Source organism: Gymnodraco acuticeps, unplaced genomic scaffold (assembly GCF_902827175.1).
Source record: "Gymnodraco acuticeps unplaced genomic scaffold, fGymAcu1.1, whole genome shotgun sequence".
NCBI classification, from domain to species: Eukaryota; Metazoa; Chordata; class Actinopteri; order Perciformes; family Bathydraconidae; genus Gymnodraco; species Gymnodraco acuticeps.
Window position 1 is genome coordinate 18,295 of NW_022990210.1, and position 16,627 is coordinate 34,921.

The following is a 16,627-nucleotide window of genomic DNA, read 5'->3' on the forward strand; positions in this document are numbered from 1 at the left end:
CATTTCCTTCACTCCTGGTAAGGATCCTTAACCATAATTTTAAGGAGAGGTTAATCCAGCGGTTATCTTTTTCCAGTAAGTTTTTAACATGTCTTTTATCCCCTAACCTTGCCTCGATGGGTACTCCCCCTGATACATCATTCTTTCCATCTAGCTCTGTATGGCTTGCACCAGCAGAACAAGCTTCTTCATTGGGCTGATAGTAGTCCTTCAAGCAGGGGAGCGATACTCCTCCCTTGCTTTTTGCTAGTTGAAGAGTACAGAATCGAATCCTTGGTTTCTTCCCTTGCCAAATGTACTATCAATGACTTTCAATGACCTTTACCTAATTTTCCATGACCAAAAAAATGACTCTTTCTCAGCGGTTCCACTGAAAATTGTTTATTTTAACATGGAACAGGAAAATATGGTCTGCATCTGAAACATGTTGTGTCTATCTAAAACAAATCCAATAGGCCTACTAGCTTCTACGCTAAAGCAACTCAAATCTCTCACCAGCGAAACACCTCGTCAGTTAAATGCCATTCTACGTTTCATTACTACACCATACAGTATTTATTATCATTAGAGTATCACTATTTCGGGGATTAGATAAAATATTAATTATATTTGATGCGACTTTAGTTACATTTCCATGACTTTTTCAAAACTTTGGGAAAAATATTGTTTTCCAAAACTTTTCCAGGGCCTGGAATCAGCTTTTTGAATTTCCATGACTTTTCCAGGTTTTTAATGACCGTAAGAACCCGGCAAGGGACAACAAAGAATGTCCATTCATTTGAGCTCACTTTTAGCTGATCCTTTGAACCGTTTCTTACATTTTGGATTCTTGTTCCACATTCCTGATCTTAAATCTGTAAAGTAACTAATGTATAATAATTGCAGTTAAAAGCACAAAACGTGCTTCCAAACTGAAGTAGAATTTAAATTAGCAAAAATAATGAAGATACAGAAGTACTTTTCACCACATGAAATATCCTCATCAACAATACTTTCCCGATCATTTTAATCTTCGTTTCAACTCATTTGAACACATCTCGCAGCTTTGTCACTTCCTGTGTCTGCTCCGTCACTTCCTGTTCACTTGGCCCCTCTCAGCCTCAGGGTCCAGCCCCAGTCACAGGGCATCTCTCTGGGTGTGAGGGGGGGCAGATGGACAATAAGACCTCCACCAGAGGGCGCTCTATCCCACTTCATGGGCCCGACTCCCAGCAGCTCCACCTGCAGAAACAACAACATACATTATTTGTGTATGTATGGAATTATTTGAAATTCTTACTGTTGCAGCAAAAAAAAGCCATAACTAGAAAATGTCTCAAAGCGGATATCTCTTCTCTCGACAACTGGTACGACAAAGTTCATGAGATACATGTTATGGAAAGAATCACCTTCTCAATGAGGCTTCAGGAAAACACATTTGAGGAAATATGGAACAAGAAATATCCCAAAGACGACCATCTCTTGTTTGACTGAGATGTGTGTACGTACATGTTTGAATATACTGTGTATATATGAGTACCTGAGTACCAGGTTCAGGCACAGGTTCACTCAGAACCACAAATCCATCTTTGGGCCACTCCAGGAAAATGGCAAAGATGATTTTGTCCTGCGGTCTGAACGTGTACCTGAAACACAGGAGGAAGAAAACGTGGTCAAAATGAGAGAATTATTTGTCATCTTTCTTTCAGTGTTTTGACTTCTCAGAAGATTCAAGTTATTTCATTTCTCACGTAATCTGAGAAAGTATTCCAGGTTTTTCTGGGTATTTACATCTCGTCTAAATGTACATTATTTAATTTCATATTGTGTTCTTGTACATATCGTATTCTTTTGACATGTATAGAGACTTCTAGCACTATTTAGTTTTTGTGTATTATATGTTGCATCGTTGGAGGAGCTCAGGTCAGAAGAGTCTCATTGCCATGTCTACTCTGAAGCTGCTGAGCATCTGACGATAACACCTTAGAATCTGAATTGTTTCTCTGAATATCACCCTGCTCTCCCCGTCTCTAATCAATATAAATATATGTTATCAACAAAAGGCCCTTTAAAAGCCAGCACACTCCCCGTGGGGACATTCAGGAGTTAAAGCAGCTCCTTAGTCTTCATACGCTGAGGAGTGTGCTTTAATTTAAATAACTGGGTATGTATTAGTATGTACAATTATTTGTATCTTTTTGTTTGGCCTTGTGATGGCTAAAATTGGAAGCCATTTTAGTTTTCACTTCATACAGCATCGTGAATTGCATGAAATGATGAGGGGTTTGGTTTAGTTTTAGTTTTGTGTGTGAGGACGAAGAATAGCTAATGCTAATGCTAATAGGGGTCTTAATAAAGAATAACTACAATAAATTAAATACTCACCACATGTCGGGGGTCCGGCTGTCGTCCTGAGTACTTCTACTTTTACTCAAGTACAAGATCTGAGTACTTCTACTTTTACTACAATATCTGAGTACTTCTACTTTTACTCAAGTACAATATCTGAGTACTTCTACTTTTACTACAAGATCTGAGTACTTCTACTTTTACTCAAGTACAAGATCTGAGTACTTCTACTTTTACTACAAGATCTGAGTACTTCTACTTATACTACAAGATCTGAGTACTTCTACTTTTACTCAAGTACAAGATCTGAGTACTTCTACTTTTACTACAAGATCTGAGTACTTCTACTTTTACTCAAGTACAAGATCTGAGTACTTCTACTTTTACTCAAGTACAAGATCTGAGTACTTCTACTTTTACTCAAGTACAAGATCTGAGTACTTCTACTTTTACTACAAGATCTGAGTACTTCTCCCACCTCTGACGATGGAGGAGTCCTTGTAGTATTTGTATGAGGAAACTTCAACTCCTTCATATAAAGAACTCAATTAAGTGACTGTTAACTAGTATATATTGATTGTTGTGCTTTATCTTAATGTGTGCACATGTACACATATGTCCGTGGATTCTGTATATATAGGATATATGTTTTATATATAATTGTATTTTTGTGTTCTGGATTGTGGGAAACAGTATTTCCATCTCTCTGTCTGTACACACAAACTGAACGATTGACAATAAAGTTGACTTTGAGACTTCAAATGAAATGTCCTCACCACAGGTTAGGGGTCCGGCTGTCGTTCTGCGCCCTCCATGGCGTGGTGTTATAGATCCCCCCCCCGTTGACCTGCAGCCAGCTACCCATCTGTCTGAGTCTCTCCTCGCTGAGGGGGGGGATCCTCCCGTCGGGGGTCGGACCCACGTTCATCAGGAGGTTCCCCCCAAGGGACACCGTCTCCACCAGCATCTACACACACACACACACACACATTATTAAAGGTCCCCTATCATTCTCTTCTTCATCAATATATCACAGGGCTCAGATATATCCAGAGCCTGTCTCTGATTGGCTGAAACACCAAACAGATCGTTGCAGCATTACCCATAATCCCCGCTGTTTCAGCCCTGTTTCCAAAGTGCTGATTCTCTGTCTGTTACTGTAGATGAAAACCAGGAGCCCCTCCCCACGCCCCTCTGAGAGACATTTGGTTACAAAGAACTCGATGGAGCTCTAGGAGGAGATTCAGGTGATAAGGGGGGGGGGGGGGGGGGGTTACCTTGGTTGCTGATTGGCTAATGGCTACACAAGACAAAACATCGTTATGACATCATAAAGTGGCCAAAATCTGATCAGCTCATTTTCAGACAGGTTTTTATAGAAATGGATCAAAAAGAGAGAGAATCTTTGTTCCTGAAACTTTCAGAGTCTCAGGGGACACATGTTGATGTAGAAGAGACATGAAGAAGAGGGGACACATGTTGATGTAGAAGAGACATGAAGAAGAGGGGACACATGTTGATTTAGAAGAGACATGAAAAAGAGGAGACACATGTTGATGTAGAAGAGACACGAAGAAGAGGGGACACATGTTGATGTAGAAGAGACATGAAGAAGAGGGGACACATGTTGATGTAGAAGAGACATGAAGAAGAGGGGACACATGTTGATGTAGAAGAGACATGAAAAAGAGGAGACACATGTTGATGTAGAAGAGACACGACAGGAAGAGGGGACACATGTTGATGTAGAAGAGACACGAAGAAGAGGGGACACATGTTGATGTAGAAGAGACATGAAGAGAGGGGACACATGTTGATGTAGAAGAGACATGAAGAAGAGGGGACACATGTTGATGTAGAAGAGACATGAAGAAGAGGGGGACACATGTTGATGTAGAAGAGACATGAAGAAGAGGGGACACATGTTGATGTAGAAGAGACATGAAGAAGAGGGGACACATGTTGATGTAGAAGAGACATGAAGAAGAGGGGACACATGTTGATGTAGAAGAGACATGAAGAAGAGGGGGACACATGTTGATGTAGAAGAGACATGGAGAAGAGGGGACACATGTTGATGTAGAAGAGACATGGAGAAGAGGGGACACATGTTGATGTAGAAGAGACATGAAGAAGAGGGGACACATGTTGATGTAGAAGAGACATGGAGAAGAGGGGGACACATGTTGATGTAGAAGAGACATGAAGAAGAGGGGACACATGTTGATTTAGAAGAGACATGAAGAAGAGGGGACACATGTTGATGTAGAAGAGACATGAAGAAGAGGGGACACATGTTGATGTAGAAGAGACATGAAGAAGAGGGGACACATGTTGATGTAGAAGAGACACGAAGAAGAGGGGACACATGTTGATGTAGAAGAGACACGAAGAAGAGGGGACACATGTTGATGTAGAAGAGACACGAAGAAGAGGGGACACATGTTGATGTAGAAGAGACATGAAGAAGAGGGGACACATGTTGATGTAGAAGAGACATGAAGAAGAGGGGACACATGTTGATTTAGAAGAGACATGAAGAAGAGGGGACACATGTTGATGTAGAAGAGACGTGAAGAAGCGGGGACACATGTTGATGTAGAAGAGACGTGAAGAAGAGGGGACACATGTTGATTTAGAAGAGACATGAAGAAGAGGGGACACATGTTGATTTAGAAGAGACATGAAGAAGAGGGGACACATGTTGATGTAGAAGAGACATGGAGAAGAGGGGACACATGTTGATGTAGAAGAGACATGGAGAAGAGGGGACACATGTTGATTTAGAAGAGACATGAAGAAGAGGGGACACATGTTGATGTAGAAGAGACATGAAGAAGAGGGGACACATGTTGATGAAGAAGAGACATGAAGAAGAGGGGACACATGTTGATGTAGAGGAGACATGAAGAAGAGGGGACACATGTTGATGTAGAAGAGACATGAAGAAGAGGGGACACATGTTGATGTAGAAGAGACATGAAGAAGAGGGGACACATGTTGATGTAGAAGAGACATGAAGAAGAGGGGACACATGTTGATGTAGAAGAGACATGAAGAAGAGGGGACACTTGTTGATGTAGAAGAGACAGGAAGAAGAGGGACACATGTTGATGTAGAAGAGACGTGAAGAAGCGGGGACACATGTTGATGTAGAAGAGACATGAAGAAGAGGAGACACATGTTGATGTAGAAGAGACATGAAGAAGAGGGGACACATGTTGATGTAGAAGAGACATGAAGAAGAGGGGACACATGTTGATGTAGAAGAGACATGAAGAAGAGGGGACACTTGTTGATGTAAAAGAGACAGGAAGAAGAGGGGACACATGTTGATGTAGAAGAGACGTGAAGAAGCGGGGACACATGTTGATGTAGAAGAGACGTGAAGAAGAGGGGACACATGTTGATGTAGAAGAGGGGACACATGTTGATGTAGAAGAGACATGAAGAAGAGGGGACACATGTTGATGTAGAAGAGACGTGAAGAAGAGGGGACACATGTTGATGTAGAAGAGACATGAAGAAGAGGGGACACGTGTTGATGTAGAAGAGGGGACACATGTTGATGTAGAAGAGGCATGAAGAAGAGGGGACACATGTTGATGTAGAAGAGACATGAAGAAGAGGGGACACATGTTGATGTAGAAGAGACATGAAGAAGAGGGGACACATGTTGATGTAGAAGAGACATGGAGAAGAGGGGACACATGTTGATGTAGAAGAGACATGAAGAAGAGGGGACACATGTTGATATAGAAGAGACATGAAGAAGAGGGGACACATGTTGATGTAGAAGAGGCATGAAGAAGAGGGGACACATGTTGATGTAGAAGAGGCATGAAGAAGAGGGGACACATGTTGATGAAGAAGAGACATGAAGAAGAGGGGACACATGTTGATGTAGAAGAGACATGGAGAAGAGGGGACACATGTTGATGTAGAAGAGGCATGAAGACGAGGGGACACATGTTGATGAAGAAGAGACATGAAGAAGAGGGGACACATGTTGATGTAGAAGAGGCATGAAGAAGAGGGGACACATGTTGATGTAGAAGAGACATGGAGAAGAGGGGACACATGTTGATGTAGAAGAGACATGAAGAAGAGGGGACACATGTTGATGTAGAAGAGACATGAAGAAGAGGGGACACATGTTGATGTAGAAGAGACATGGAGAAGAGGGGACACATGTTGATGTAGAAGAGACATGAAGAAGAGGGGACACATGTTGATGTAGAAGAGACATGAAGAAGAGGGGACACATGTTGATGTAGAAGAGACATGGAGAAGAGGGGACACATGTTGATGTAGAAGAGGCATGAAGAAGAGGGGACACATGTTGATGTAGAAGAGGCATGAAGAAGAGGGGACACATGTTGATGTAGAAGAGACATGAAGAAGAGGGGACACATGTTGATGTAGAAGAGACATGGAGAAGAGGGGACACGTGTTGATGTAGAAGAGACATGAAGAAGAGGGGACACATGTTGATGTAGAAGAGACATGAAGAAGAGGGGACACATGTTGATGTAGAGACATGAAGAAGAGGGGACACATGTTGATGTAGAAGAGACATGGAGAAGAGGGGACACGTGTTGATGTAGAAGAGACATGAAGAAGAGGGGACACATGTTGATGAAGAAGAGACATGGAGAAGAGGGGACACATGTTGATGTAGAAGAGACATGAAGAAGAGAGGACACATGTTGATGTAGAAGAGACATGAAGAAGAGGGGACACATGTTGATGTAGAAGAGACATGAAGAAGAGGGGACACGTGTTGATGTAGAAGAGACATGAAGAAGAGGGGACACATGTTGATGTAGAAGAGACATGAAGAAGAGGGGACATATGTTGATGTAGAAGAGACATGGAGAAGAGGGGACACATGTTGATGTAGAAGAGACATGAAGAAGAGGGGACACATGTTGATGTAGAAGAGACATGAAGAAGAGGGGACACATGTTGATGTAGAAGAGACATGAAGAAGAGGGGACACATGTTGATGTAGATACATGAAGAAGAGGGGACACATGTTGATGTAGAAGAGACATGAAGAAGAGGGGACACATGTTGATGTAGAAGAGACATGGAGAAGAGGGGACACGTGTTGATGTAGAAGAGACATGAAGAAGAGGGGACACATGTTGATGTAGAAGAGACATGAAGAAGAGGGGACACATGTTGATGTAGAGACATGAAGAAGAGGGGACACATGTTGATGTAGAGGAGACATGAAGAAGAGGGGACACATGTTGATGTAGAAGAGACATGAAGAAGAGGGGGACACATGTTGATGTAGAAGAGACATGAAGAAGAGGGGACACATGTTGATGTAGAAGAGACATGAAGAAGAGGGGACACATGTTGATGTAGAAGAGACATGAAGAAGAGGGGACACATGTTGATGTAGAAGAGACATGAAGAAGAGGGGACACATGTTGATGTAGAAGAGACATGAAGAAGAGGGGACACATGTTGATGTAGAAGAGACATGAAGAAGAGGGGACACATGTTGATGAAGAAGAGACATGAAGAAGAGGGGACACATGTTGATGAAGAAGAGACATGAAGAAGAGGGGGACACGTGTTGATGTAGAAGAGACATGAAGAAGAGGGGACACATGTTGATGTAGAAGAGACATGAAGAAGAGGGGACACATGTTGATGTAGAAGAGACATGAAGAAGAGGGGACACATGTTGATGTAGAAGAGACATGAAGAAGAGGGGACACATGTTGATGAAGAAGAGACATGAAGAAGAGGGGACACATGTTGATGAAGAAGAGACATGGAGAAGAGGGGACACGTGTTGATGTAGAAGAGACATGAAGAAGAGGGGACACGTGTTGATGAAGAAGAGACATGAAGAAGAGGGGACACATGTTGATGAAGAAGAGGACATGGAGAAGAGGGGACACATGTTGATGTAGAAGAGACATGAAGAAGAGGGGACACGTGTTGATGTAGAAGAGACATGAAGAAGAGGGGACACGTGTTGATGTAGAAGAGACATGAAGAAGAGGGGACACATGTTGATGTAGAAGAGACATGAAGAAGAGGGGACACATGTTGATGTAGAAGAGACATGAAGAAGAGGGGACACATGTTGATGTAGAAGAGACATGAAGAAGAGGGGACACATGTTGAGTAGAAGAGACATGAAGAAGAGGGACACATGTTGATGTAGAAGAGACATGAAGAAGAGGGGACACATGTTGATGTAGAAGAGACATGAAGAAGAGGGGACACATGTTGATGTAGAAGAGACATGAAGAAGAGGGGACACATGTTGATGTAGAAGAGACATGGAGAAGAGGGGACACATGTTGATGTAGAAGAGACATGGACGAGTGGATTTTGCATAATAGGTGACCTTTAACTCATATATTATAATCATATTGTAAAAATAATAAAACACTTTTATATATTTTTTATTTTAATAGTATATTTTTATTTAATTGTAATAATTCTTCCATTCGATTGAATATTTCTTGATTTTTTAAAATATAATAATATTGTATATCTTCATGGCTGCAACTAAAGCCAGAACATAGTTCATCAGCAGGTTCCCTTTTAATTTAAGATTTATTTCTTAATTATCAAACAAAAGCTATTTTTCAATGATGGAGATTTTTCTAATTATTAATAAAAGCAGTATTTTATAATTATTTATTTTGAACTAATAATAAATATTTGTCATTCTTTATTTTTCATGATTTTATTATTAAATATGTTTTATTTGTATTATTAATAAATATACTTTTTTTTTTTTAATTATTATTAATACATATGTTTTATTGTTTATTTTTGTTTGTTATTATTATAATAAATATCTCTCTCTCACGGTTACGAGCTCCTGGATGGTCATGTAGTCTTTGAGCACTGCGTTGCGTCGGTATCCCCACGACTTCCTGTCCAGGGTCATGCAGTTTTCCCACTTGCGTTTCATCAGGTGTCCGGGCAGGTATCGGTCGCTGCAGGTGTAGAAACCTCCGTGTTTGCAGATGGTTCCGTAGCCCCAGCGGTCGTTCGTCACCACGGTGTCGCGCACAGGACTGTGGGAAATAACACGTGAGAGTAGAGAACATGCCGAGAAATGTACGAGAAAAACGTCAGAATTCTGCAACTTTGAGGATTTGAAGATTTTGAGAAAAAAAATCTGAATTTTGAGAATTTCAAAATCAAGTCAGATTGTTTCGATGTTCTGAAAAACGTAAAAATAATAATGTGTGATTGTGAGAAGAAAGTAAGAATTTTGTGATTTTGAGTAAAAATGTAAAATAATGTTTGCCTTCAACCTTGGGCTGCTGCGCTCTCAGTGTTCGTCTCCCTGCTCCTGCCTGTTGGCGTCAGCTCATAGAGGCGTTATGGTTCTATCTTGTTATGCACAATGTTGATTATTCTCTCAGAGCTCAATACGTGGTCTGGGGTAGAGATCTTCAGAAACACAGAACATCTCTTGTGAATTCTCCGGCCGAAGCTCCAAATAAACCATCAGCGTTTCCATCAAAAGCTCCTGCTCTCCCTGTGTCTCTCTGAGTCTCCATTGATCCAGAAGTTTCCATCACAAAAGTAACTTAAGTGTCTGATCTCTCCTGTACGATATCTTAGTAACTCAAGTGTCTGATCTCTCCTGTACGATATCTTTGTAACAGTAACTCAAGTGTCTGATCTCTCCTGTACGATATCTTAGTGACTCAAGTGTCTGATCTCTCCTGTACGATATCTTAGTAACTCAAGTGTCTGATCTCTCCTGTACGATATCTTAGTAACTCAAGTGTCTGATCTCTCCTGTACGATATCTTAGTAACAGTAACTCAAGTGTCTGATCTCTCCTGTACGATATCTTTGTAACAGTAACTCAAGTGTCTGATCTCTCCTGTACGATATCTTTGTAACAGTAACTCAAGTGTCTGATCTCTCCACAGCTTCTGCCCATTCACTTTGAATGGGGTGACGTCGCTTTTCGCCGAACTGCATTGTGGGAAGCAGAGCGGAGCTTTCCTGGCGTTTCAGGCTGCAAAAGTTGAGCAATGTTCAACTTTTGAAGCTTCTGAAGCTTCGACGGAAGCGTCAGCCAATCAAATCATATGCCAGTGCAAGCTCTAGCCAATCATACCGCTCAAAAAACTCAAAAATCTTTCAAAGAAATCTCATAATTATGACTTTTTCTCAAAATCAAAACATAAAGTGTGTGAGCGCTCCCGCACGTTACCTGTCGTTGTAGAGCCAGGCCAGGAAGCCGGTGCTGTTCCAGTACGAGTCGGGAGCGTCTCCGTCTCCGTCCGACCACAGAATCTCGGGTTTGTACTTCGTGATGAGCTCGTACAGCTCAGGCAGCGTCTTACTGGTGGGGAAGAGGTTTGTTGTGAAGACGTTAGCAGCGTCCTGCTCGAACAGTGGGTTGAACCATTCGAACAGAGAGTGGTACAGTCCGAGCCGCAGGTCGCTGTTCGCTCGCAACGCCGTCGACATCTCGTGTACCAGATCTCTTTTCGGACCCACGTCCACTGAGTTCCAGTTCCACGAGTACTTCGAGCCCCACAGCGTGAAACCTGAACATATTAAACAATGCATCACTAATGCAATTATAGCTTAGTTTAAGCGTTTTGAAATTGGGTTGGAAAGAGCATTTGCGCTACTGTTTCAGAAATAATGCTTGATGTGGTTTGGAACATGATGGTGTTTAATCACGGCAGCATTTAACTGTATCTGCCGGTAGAATTCTGATCAGGCATTAGCTCCACCTCCTCTTTTTTTTTTTTTTCAAGCTAAGGACCCAAAATCAGTTTCTCTAACAGCTGGAACAGAGGCGTTTGAGGGATGTCTAAAATGCATGAAAAAACATGTTTTTATATATTTGAATACATCTGAGACCCATAATATATGCCTACAAATAGCATGATAGGAGGCCTTTAAAGTGTAGCACAACAGTTAAAGAACGATACAATCTGTGCAGCAGGATGTCTCGTACCTTCGTGGTGTTTCGTGGTCAGGACGATGTATTTTGCTCCCGATGAGGCGAAGATGTCGGTCCACTCTTTGGCATCGAAGAACTCTGCGGTGAACTGTGGAGCGAAGTCCTGATACTGAAAGTCTGGAGGATAATTCTTCTTCATGAAGTCAATGTACGGCTGCAGCTTCTGCTTCTGCCAGAAGCACCTGACCAGAGAGGGAAAAGTACACTTCCTTTACTCAAGTAGAAGTACACATCCTTTACTCAAGTAGAAGTACACATCCTTTACTCAAGTAGAAGTACTGATACTCGTGTTTAAAGATGGTAAAAGTAGAAGTACTGACTAAACTTCTTTACTCAAGTCAAAGTAAAGAGGCTTTGAAGTGTACTTCAGTAGAAAGTACCCATAACTAGCAGCTGTTTTAAAGAGTACCTGACCTCCCTTTATATTAATAGAACAATAATGTCATTGTTAGCTAATGAATGTTTCCATGCTGAACAACGGCAACATGACAACGTTTCCATTGGTCCCTCTTCTTTAGAGAAGACCAGGAAATGATGGATACACGGATCGTGTTCAAATCAATAGGCACGCAATGACTCTAAAGAATAATGATCACGCATCAAACACACATTCAGACTAAAGGAACCAGCTGTTTGGAAAATGAGAGAAGTAGAAAGTACAGGTATTTGAGTTCAACATGAGAGAATTAGAAAGTACAGGTATTTGAGTTCAACATGTAAGAAGTAGAAAGTACAGGTATTTGAGTTCAACATGTAAGAAGTAGAAAGTACAGGTATTTGAGTTCAACATGTAAGAAGTAGAAAGTACAGGTATTTGAGTTCAACATGTAAGAAGTAGAAAGTACAGGTATTTGTGTTCAACATGTAAGAAGTAGAAAGTACAGGTATTTGAGTTCAACATGTGAGAAGTAGAAAGTACAGGTATTTGTGTTCAACATGTAAGAAGTAGAAAGTACAGGTATTTGAGTTCAACATGTGAGAAGTAGAAAGTACAGGTATTTGTGTTCAACATGTAAGAAGTAGAAAGTACAAGTATTTGAGTTCAACCTGTAAGAAGTAGAAAGTACAGGTATTTGAGTTCAACATGTGAGAAGTAGAAAGTACAGGTATTTGTGTTCAACATGTAAGAAGTAGAAAGTACAGGTATTTGAGTTCAACATGTGAGAAGTAGAAAGTACAGGTATTTGTGTTCAACATGTAAGAAGTAGAAAGTACAGGTATTTGAGTTCAACATGTGAGAAGTAGAAAGTACAGGTATTTGTGTTCAACATGTAAGAAGTAGAAAGTACAGGTATTTGGGTTCAACATGTAAGAAGTAGAAAGTACAGGTATTTGAGTTCAACATGTAAGAAGTAGAAAGTACAGGTATTTGAGTTCAACATGTGAGAAGTAGAAAGTACAGGTATTTGGGTTCAACATGTAAGAAGTAGAAAGTACAGGTATTTGGATTCAACATGTGAGAAGTAGAAAGTACAGGTATTTGAGTTCAACATGTGAGAAGTAGAAAGTACAGGTATTTGTGTTCAACATGTAAGAAGTAGAAAGTACAGGTATTTGAGTTCAACATGTGAGAAGTAGAAAGTACAGGTATTTGTGTTCAACATGTAAGAAGTAGAAAGTACAGGTATTTGGGTTCAACATGTAAGAAGTAGAAAGTACAGGTATTTGAGTTCAACATGTAAGAAGTAGAAAGTACAGGTATTTGAGTTCAACATGTGAGAAGTAGAAAGTACAGGTATTTGTGTTCAACATGTAAGAAGTAGAAAGTACAGGTATTTGGATTCAACATGTAAGAAGTAGAAAGTACAGGTATTTCGGTTCAACATGTAAGAAGTAGAAAGTACAGGTATTTGTGTTCAACATGTAAGAAGTAGAAAGTACAGGTATTTGAGTTCAACATGTAAGAAGTAGAAAGTACAGGTATTTGGGTTCAACATGTAAGAAGTAGAAAGTACAGGTATTTGAGTTCAACATGTAAGAAGTATAAAGTACAGGTATTTGAGTTCAACATGTAAGAAGTAGAAAGTACAGGTATTTGAGTTCAACATGTAAGAAGTAGAAAGTACAGGTATTTGTGTTCAACATGTAAGAAGTAGAAAGTACAGGTATTTGTGTTCAACATGTAAGAAGTAGAAAGTACAGGTATTTGAGTTCAACATGTAAGAAGTAGAAAGTACAGGTATTTGAGTTCAACATGTAAGAAGTAGAAAGTACAGGTATTTGTGTTCAACATGTAAGAAGTAGAAAGTACAGGTATTTGTGTTCAACATGTGAGAAGTAGAAAGTACAGGTATTTGAGTTCAACATGTAAGAAGTAGAAAGTACAGGTATTTGAGTTCAACATGTAAGAAGTAGAAAGTACAGGTATTTGTGTTCAACATGTAAGAAGTAGAAAGTACAGGTATTTGTGTTCAACATGTAAGAAGTAGAAAGTACAGGTATTTGAGTTCAACATGTAAGAAGTAGAAAGTACAGGTATTTGAGTTCAACATGTAAGAAGTAGAAAGTACAGGTATTTGAGTTCAACATGTAAGAAGTAGAAAGTACAGGTATTTGTGTTCAACATGTAAGAAGTAGAAAGTACAGGTATTTGAGTTCAACATGTAAGAAGTAGAAAGTACAGGTATTTGTGTTCAACATGTAAGAAGTAGAAAGTACAGGTATTTGAGTTCACATGTAAGAAGTAGAAAGTACAGGTATTTAAGTTCAACATGTAAGAAGTAGAAAGTACAGGTATTTGAGTTCAACATGTAAGAAGTAGAAAGTACAGGTATTTGAGTTCAACATGTAAGAAGTAGAAAGTACAGGTATTTGAGTTCAACATGTAAGAAGTAGAAAGTACAGGTATTTAAGTTCAACATGTAAGAAGTAGAAAGTACAGGTATTTGAGTTCAACATGTAAGAAGTAGAAAGTACAGGTATTTAAGTTCAACATGTAAGAAGTAGATAGTACAGGTATTTGAGTTCAACATGTAAGAAGTAGAAAGTACAGGTATTTGAGTTCAACATGTAAGAAGTAGAAAGTACAGGTATTTGAGTTCAACATGTAAGAAGTAGAAAGTACAGGTATTTGAGTTCAACATGTAAGAAGTAGAAAGTACAGGTATTTGTGTTCAACATGTAAGAAGTAGAAAGTACAGGTATTTGTGTTCAACATGTAAGAAGTAGAAAGTACAGGTATTTGAGTTCAACATGTAAGAAGTAGAAAGTACAGGTATTTGGGTTCAACATGTAAGAAGTAGAAAGTACAGGTATTTGAGTTCAACATGTAAGAAGTAGAAAGTACAGGTATTTGAGTTCAACATGTAAGAAGTAGAAAGTACAGGTATTTGTGTTCAAAATGAGAGAAGTAGAAAGTACAGGTATTTGAGTTCAAAATTAGAGAAGTAGAAAGTACAGTTATTTGTGTTCAACATGTAAGAAGTAGAAAGTACAGTTATTTGTGTTCAACATGTAAGAAGTAGAAAGTACAGGTATTTGTGTTCAACATGTAAGAAGTAGAAAGTACAGTTATTTGTGTTCAACATGTAAGAAGTAAAAGTAAAAAGTGGTCAGAAAAATAAGTAGTGGAGTAAAGTACTGATACCAGAAAAATGTACTTAAGTACAGTAACGAGTATATATCAACTTTAACTATAACTTTAACCCTCTTTATATAGGGTTACTACAAAAGTAAACTGAAAAGGTAAGTCTTCTCCCACCTCTATACTTAAAGGAGGGGTAGGTACGTTTGAGAAACCGGCTCGAGATACACTTGTTATATTCCATGGAATGCTCTTAACATCCGATAGCAATGAATATCTGAAGTGCTTTGACAAAAAATCCATTAAAAAATGTCATCTGTGGAAGCCATGATACTGTAAAAAGCACGGGCCGGCTAAACGGATTGGATTGCCGCCCTGTCTGTCAGCCTTCCATCTCGTGCACGCACAAATGCACCTCGTGCTCTCATTGGGCGTGCATTGCAGCAGCACTTCAATGACTCGCCAGCAACAGGCGGCCACTTTCACCAGTCTGCTGACTGAAGTGCGCGTGCATGTGTGTTGGAGGAGGTGCTCTGTAAGGAAGTCTGAAGGAAGGGGCGGATTCTTTTCGGCTGTGTACTTTCCAATGTTAGTGCACTCGAGACGGTTTCTGAAACTTACCTACCCCACCTTTAATTAATACGAGGAAACACAAGGAGAACAATTCAATGTATGACATCAACTGCAAGATATAGTTAAAGTCGACCCTCTTTGTATAGGGTTATATACTCAAAGACACAAAAAGTATACATGTTATATTAAAACTGCATAGGTTAGTTTATATAACAATCACTTTACCTTAGGCCTAATCCAACTGACAATATTTGTTTACTTTGACTAACAAACGATTTTGAATGCAGGACAATTTGGTATTGGTATATTTAATTTAAATAAACTAAAAGAGTACTTTTCCACCTTTGTTTATTAGTCAATGATGTTGTATTGCTAAACTGAATCTATAGCAGTTCACTATTTCTCATGATGTAGTGGGCAAAGCAGTTCAAAAGTGTAAGTAAAGTACAAATACAGTAGAACAGAATTGTACTTAATCAGAGGTGGAAAGTACATTTACTAAAAAATTACCATTTCGAGGTACTTGTACTTTACTTGTGTATTTTCATGTTATGCTACTGTGTACTACTCCACTACAATTCAGAGGTAAATGGTGCACTTTTACTCCACTACATTTATTTAAAACCTTTAGTTACTTTTACTTTACTTTAAGTACAAGATCTGAGTGCTTCTACTTTTATACAAGATCTGTGTACTCCTTCTTTATACAAGATCTGAGTACTTGTACTTGTACTGACTGAGTACTAATCCTCACCAGAACCACTCGCTGCCGAAGCTTGGCACGGAGAAAACTCCCCAATGGATAAAGATGCCGAACTTCGCCTGGTCGAACCATTCGGGCAGCGGCCGGCTGTCGAGCGAACTCCAGTTCGGCTCGAACTTCGCTCGGCTGGAGCAAAACAGCACCGAGAAGAAGAGGAAGAAACACACCGATACTGCTGCCATCTTTCACCACAAAATCACCGAGTGTTGCTCAAAGATCCGGGGTACTGAGGAACCATCACGTGATGAAAGACAACGTTTAAAATACAATAATAAGAGTCAAGAGACATCAAATAAGACAGAGCAGAGCAATGAGGAAGAGAAGCTACTGTGATTAAAAAAAGGGTAGCGGCTCCTTTAAATAATTTGGAACGTTCAGTCAGGTGACCCTTGGCTCGCTTGCTGAGTGTCAACCAATCACATGAGATGGAACGCCTTCCCCTGGTTCGTCTAAT

At 39.9% G+C, this 16,627-nt stretch overlaps 1 protein-coding gene across 1 annotated transcript; it reads right to left on the bottom strand.

Annotated features, from left to right (window-relative positions):
• Nucleotides 1-362: 362 nt before the first annotated feature.
• On the bottom strand, nucleotides 363-16,541 carry fuca2 (alpha-L-fucosidase 2). Its single transcript, XM_034218392.1, has 7 exons — nucleotides 16,165-16,541; nucleotides 11,309-11,496; nucleotides 10,550-10,889; nucleotides 9,179-9,389; nucleotides 3,105-3,295; nucleotides 1,520-1,625; nucleotides 363-1,221 (listed from the first exon to the last, which is right to left on the bottom strand). Exons 1-7 carry the CDS (start codon nucleotides 16,353-16,355, stop codon nucleotides 1,081-1,083), a joined length of 1,368 nt encoding a protein of 455 aa, XP_034074283.1. The 5' UTR covers nucleotides 16,356-16,541; the 3' UTR covers nucleotides 363-1,080.
• Between the last annotated feature and the right edge of the window lie 86 nt (nucleotides 16,542-16,627).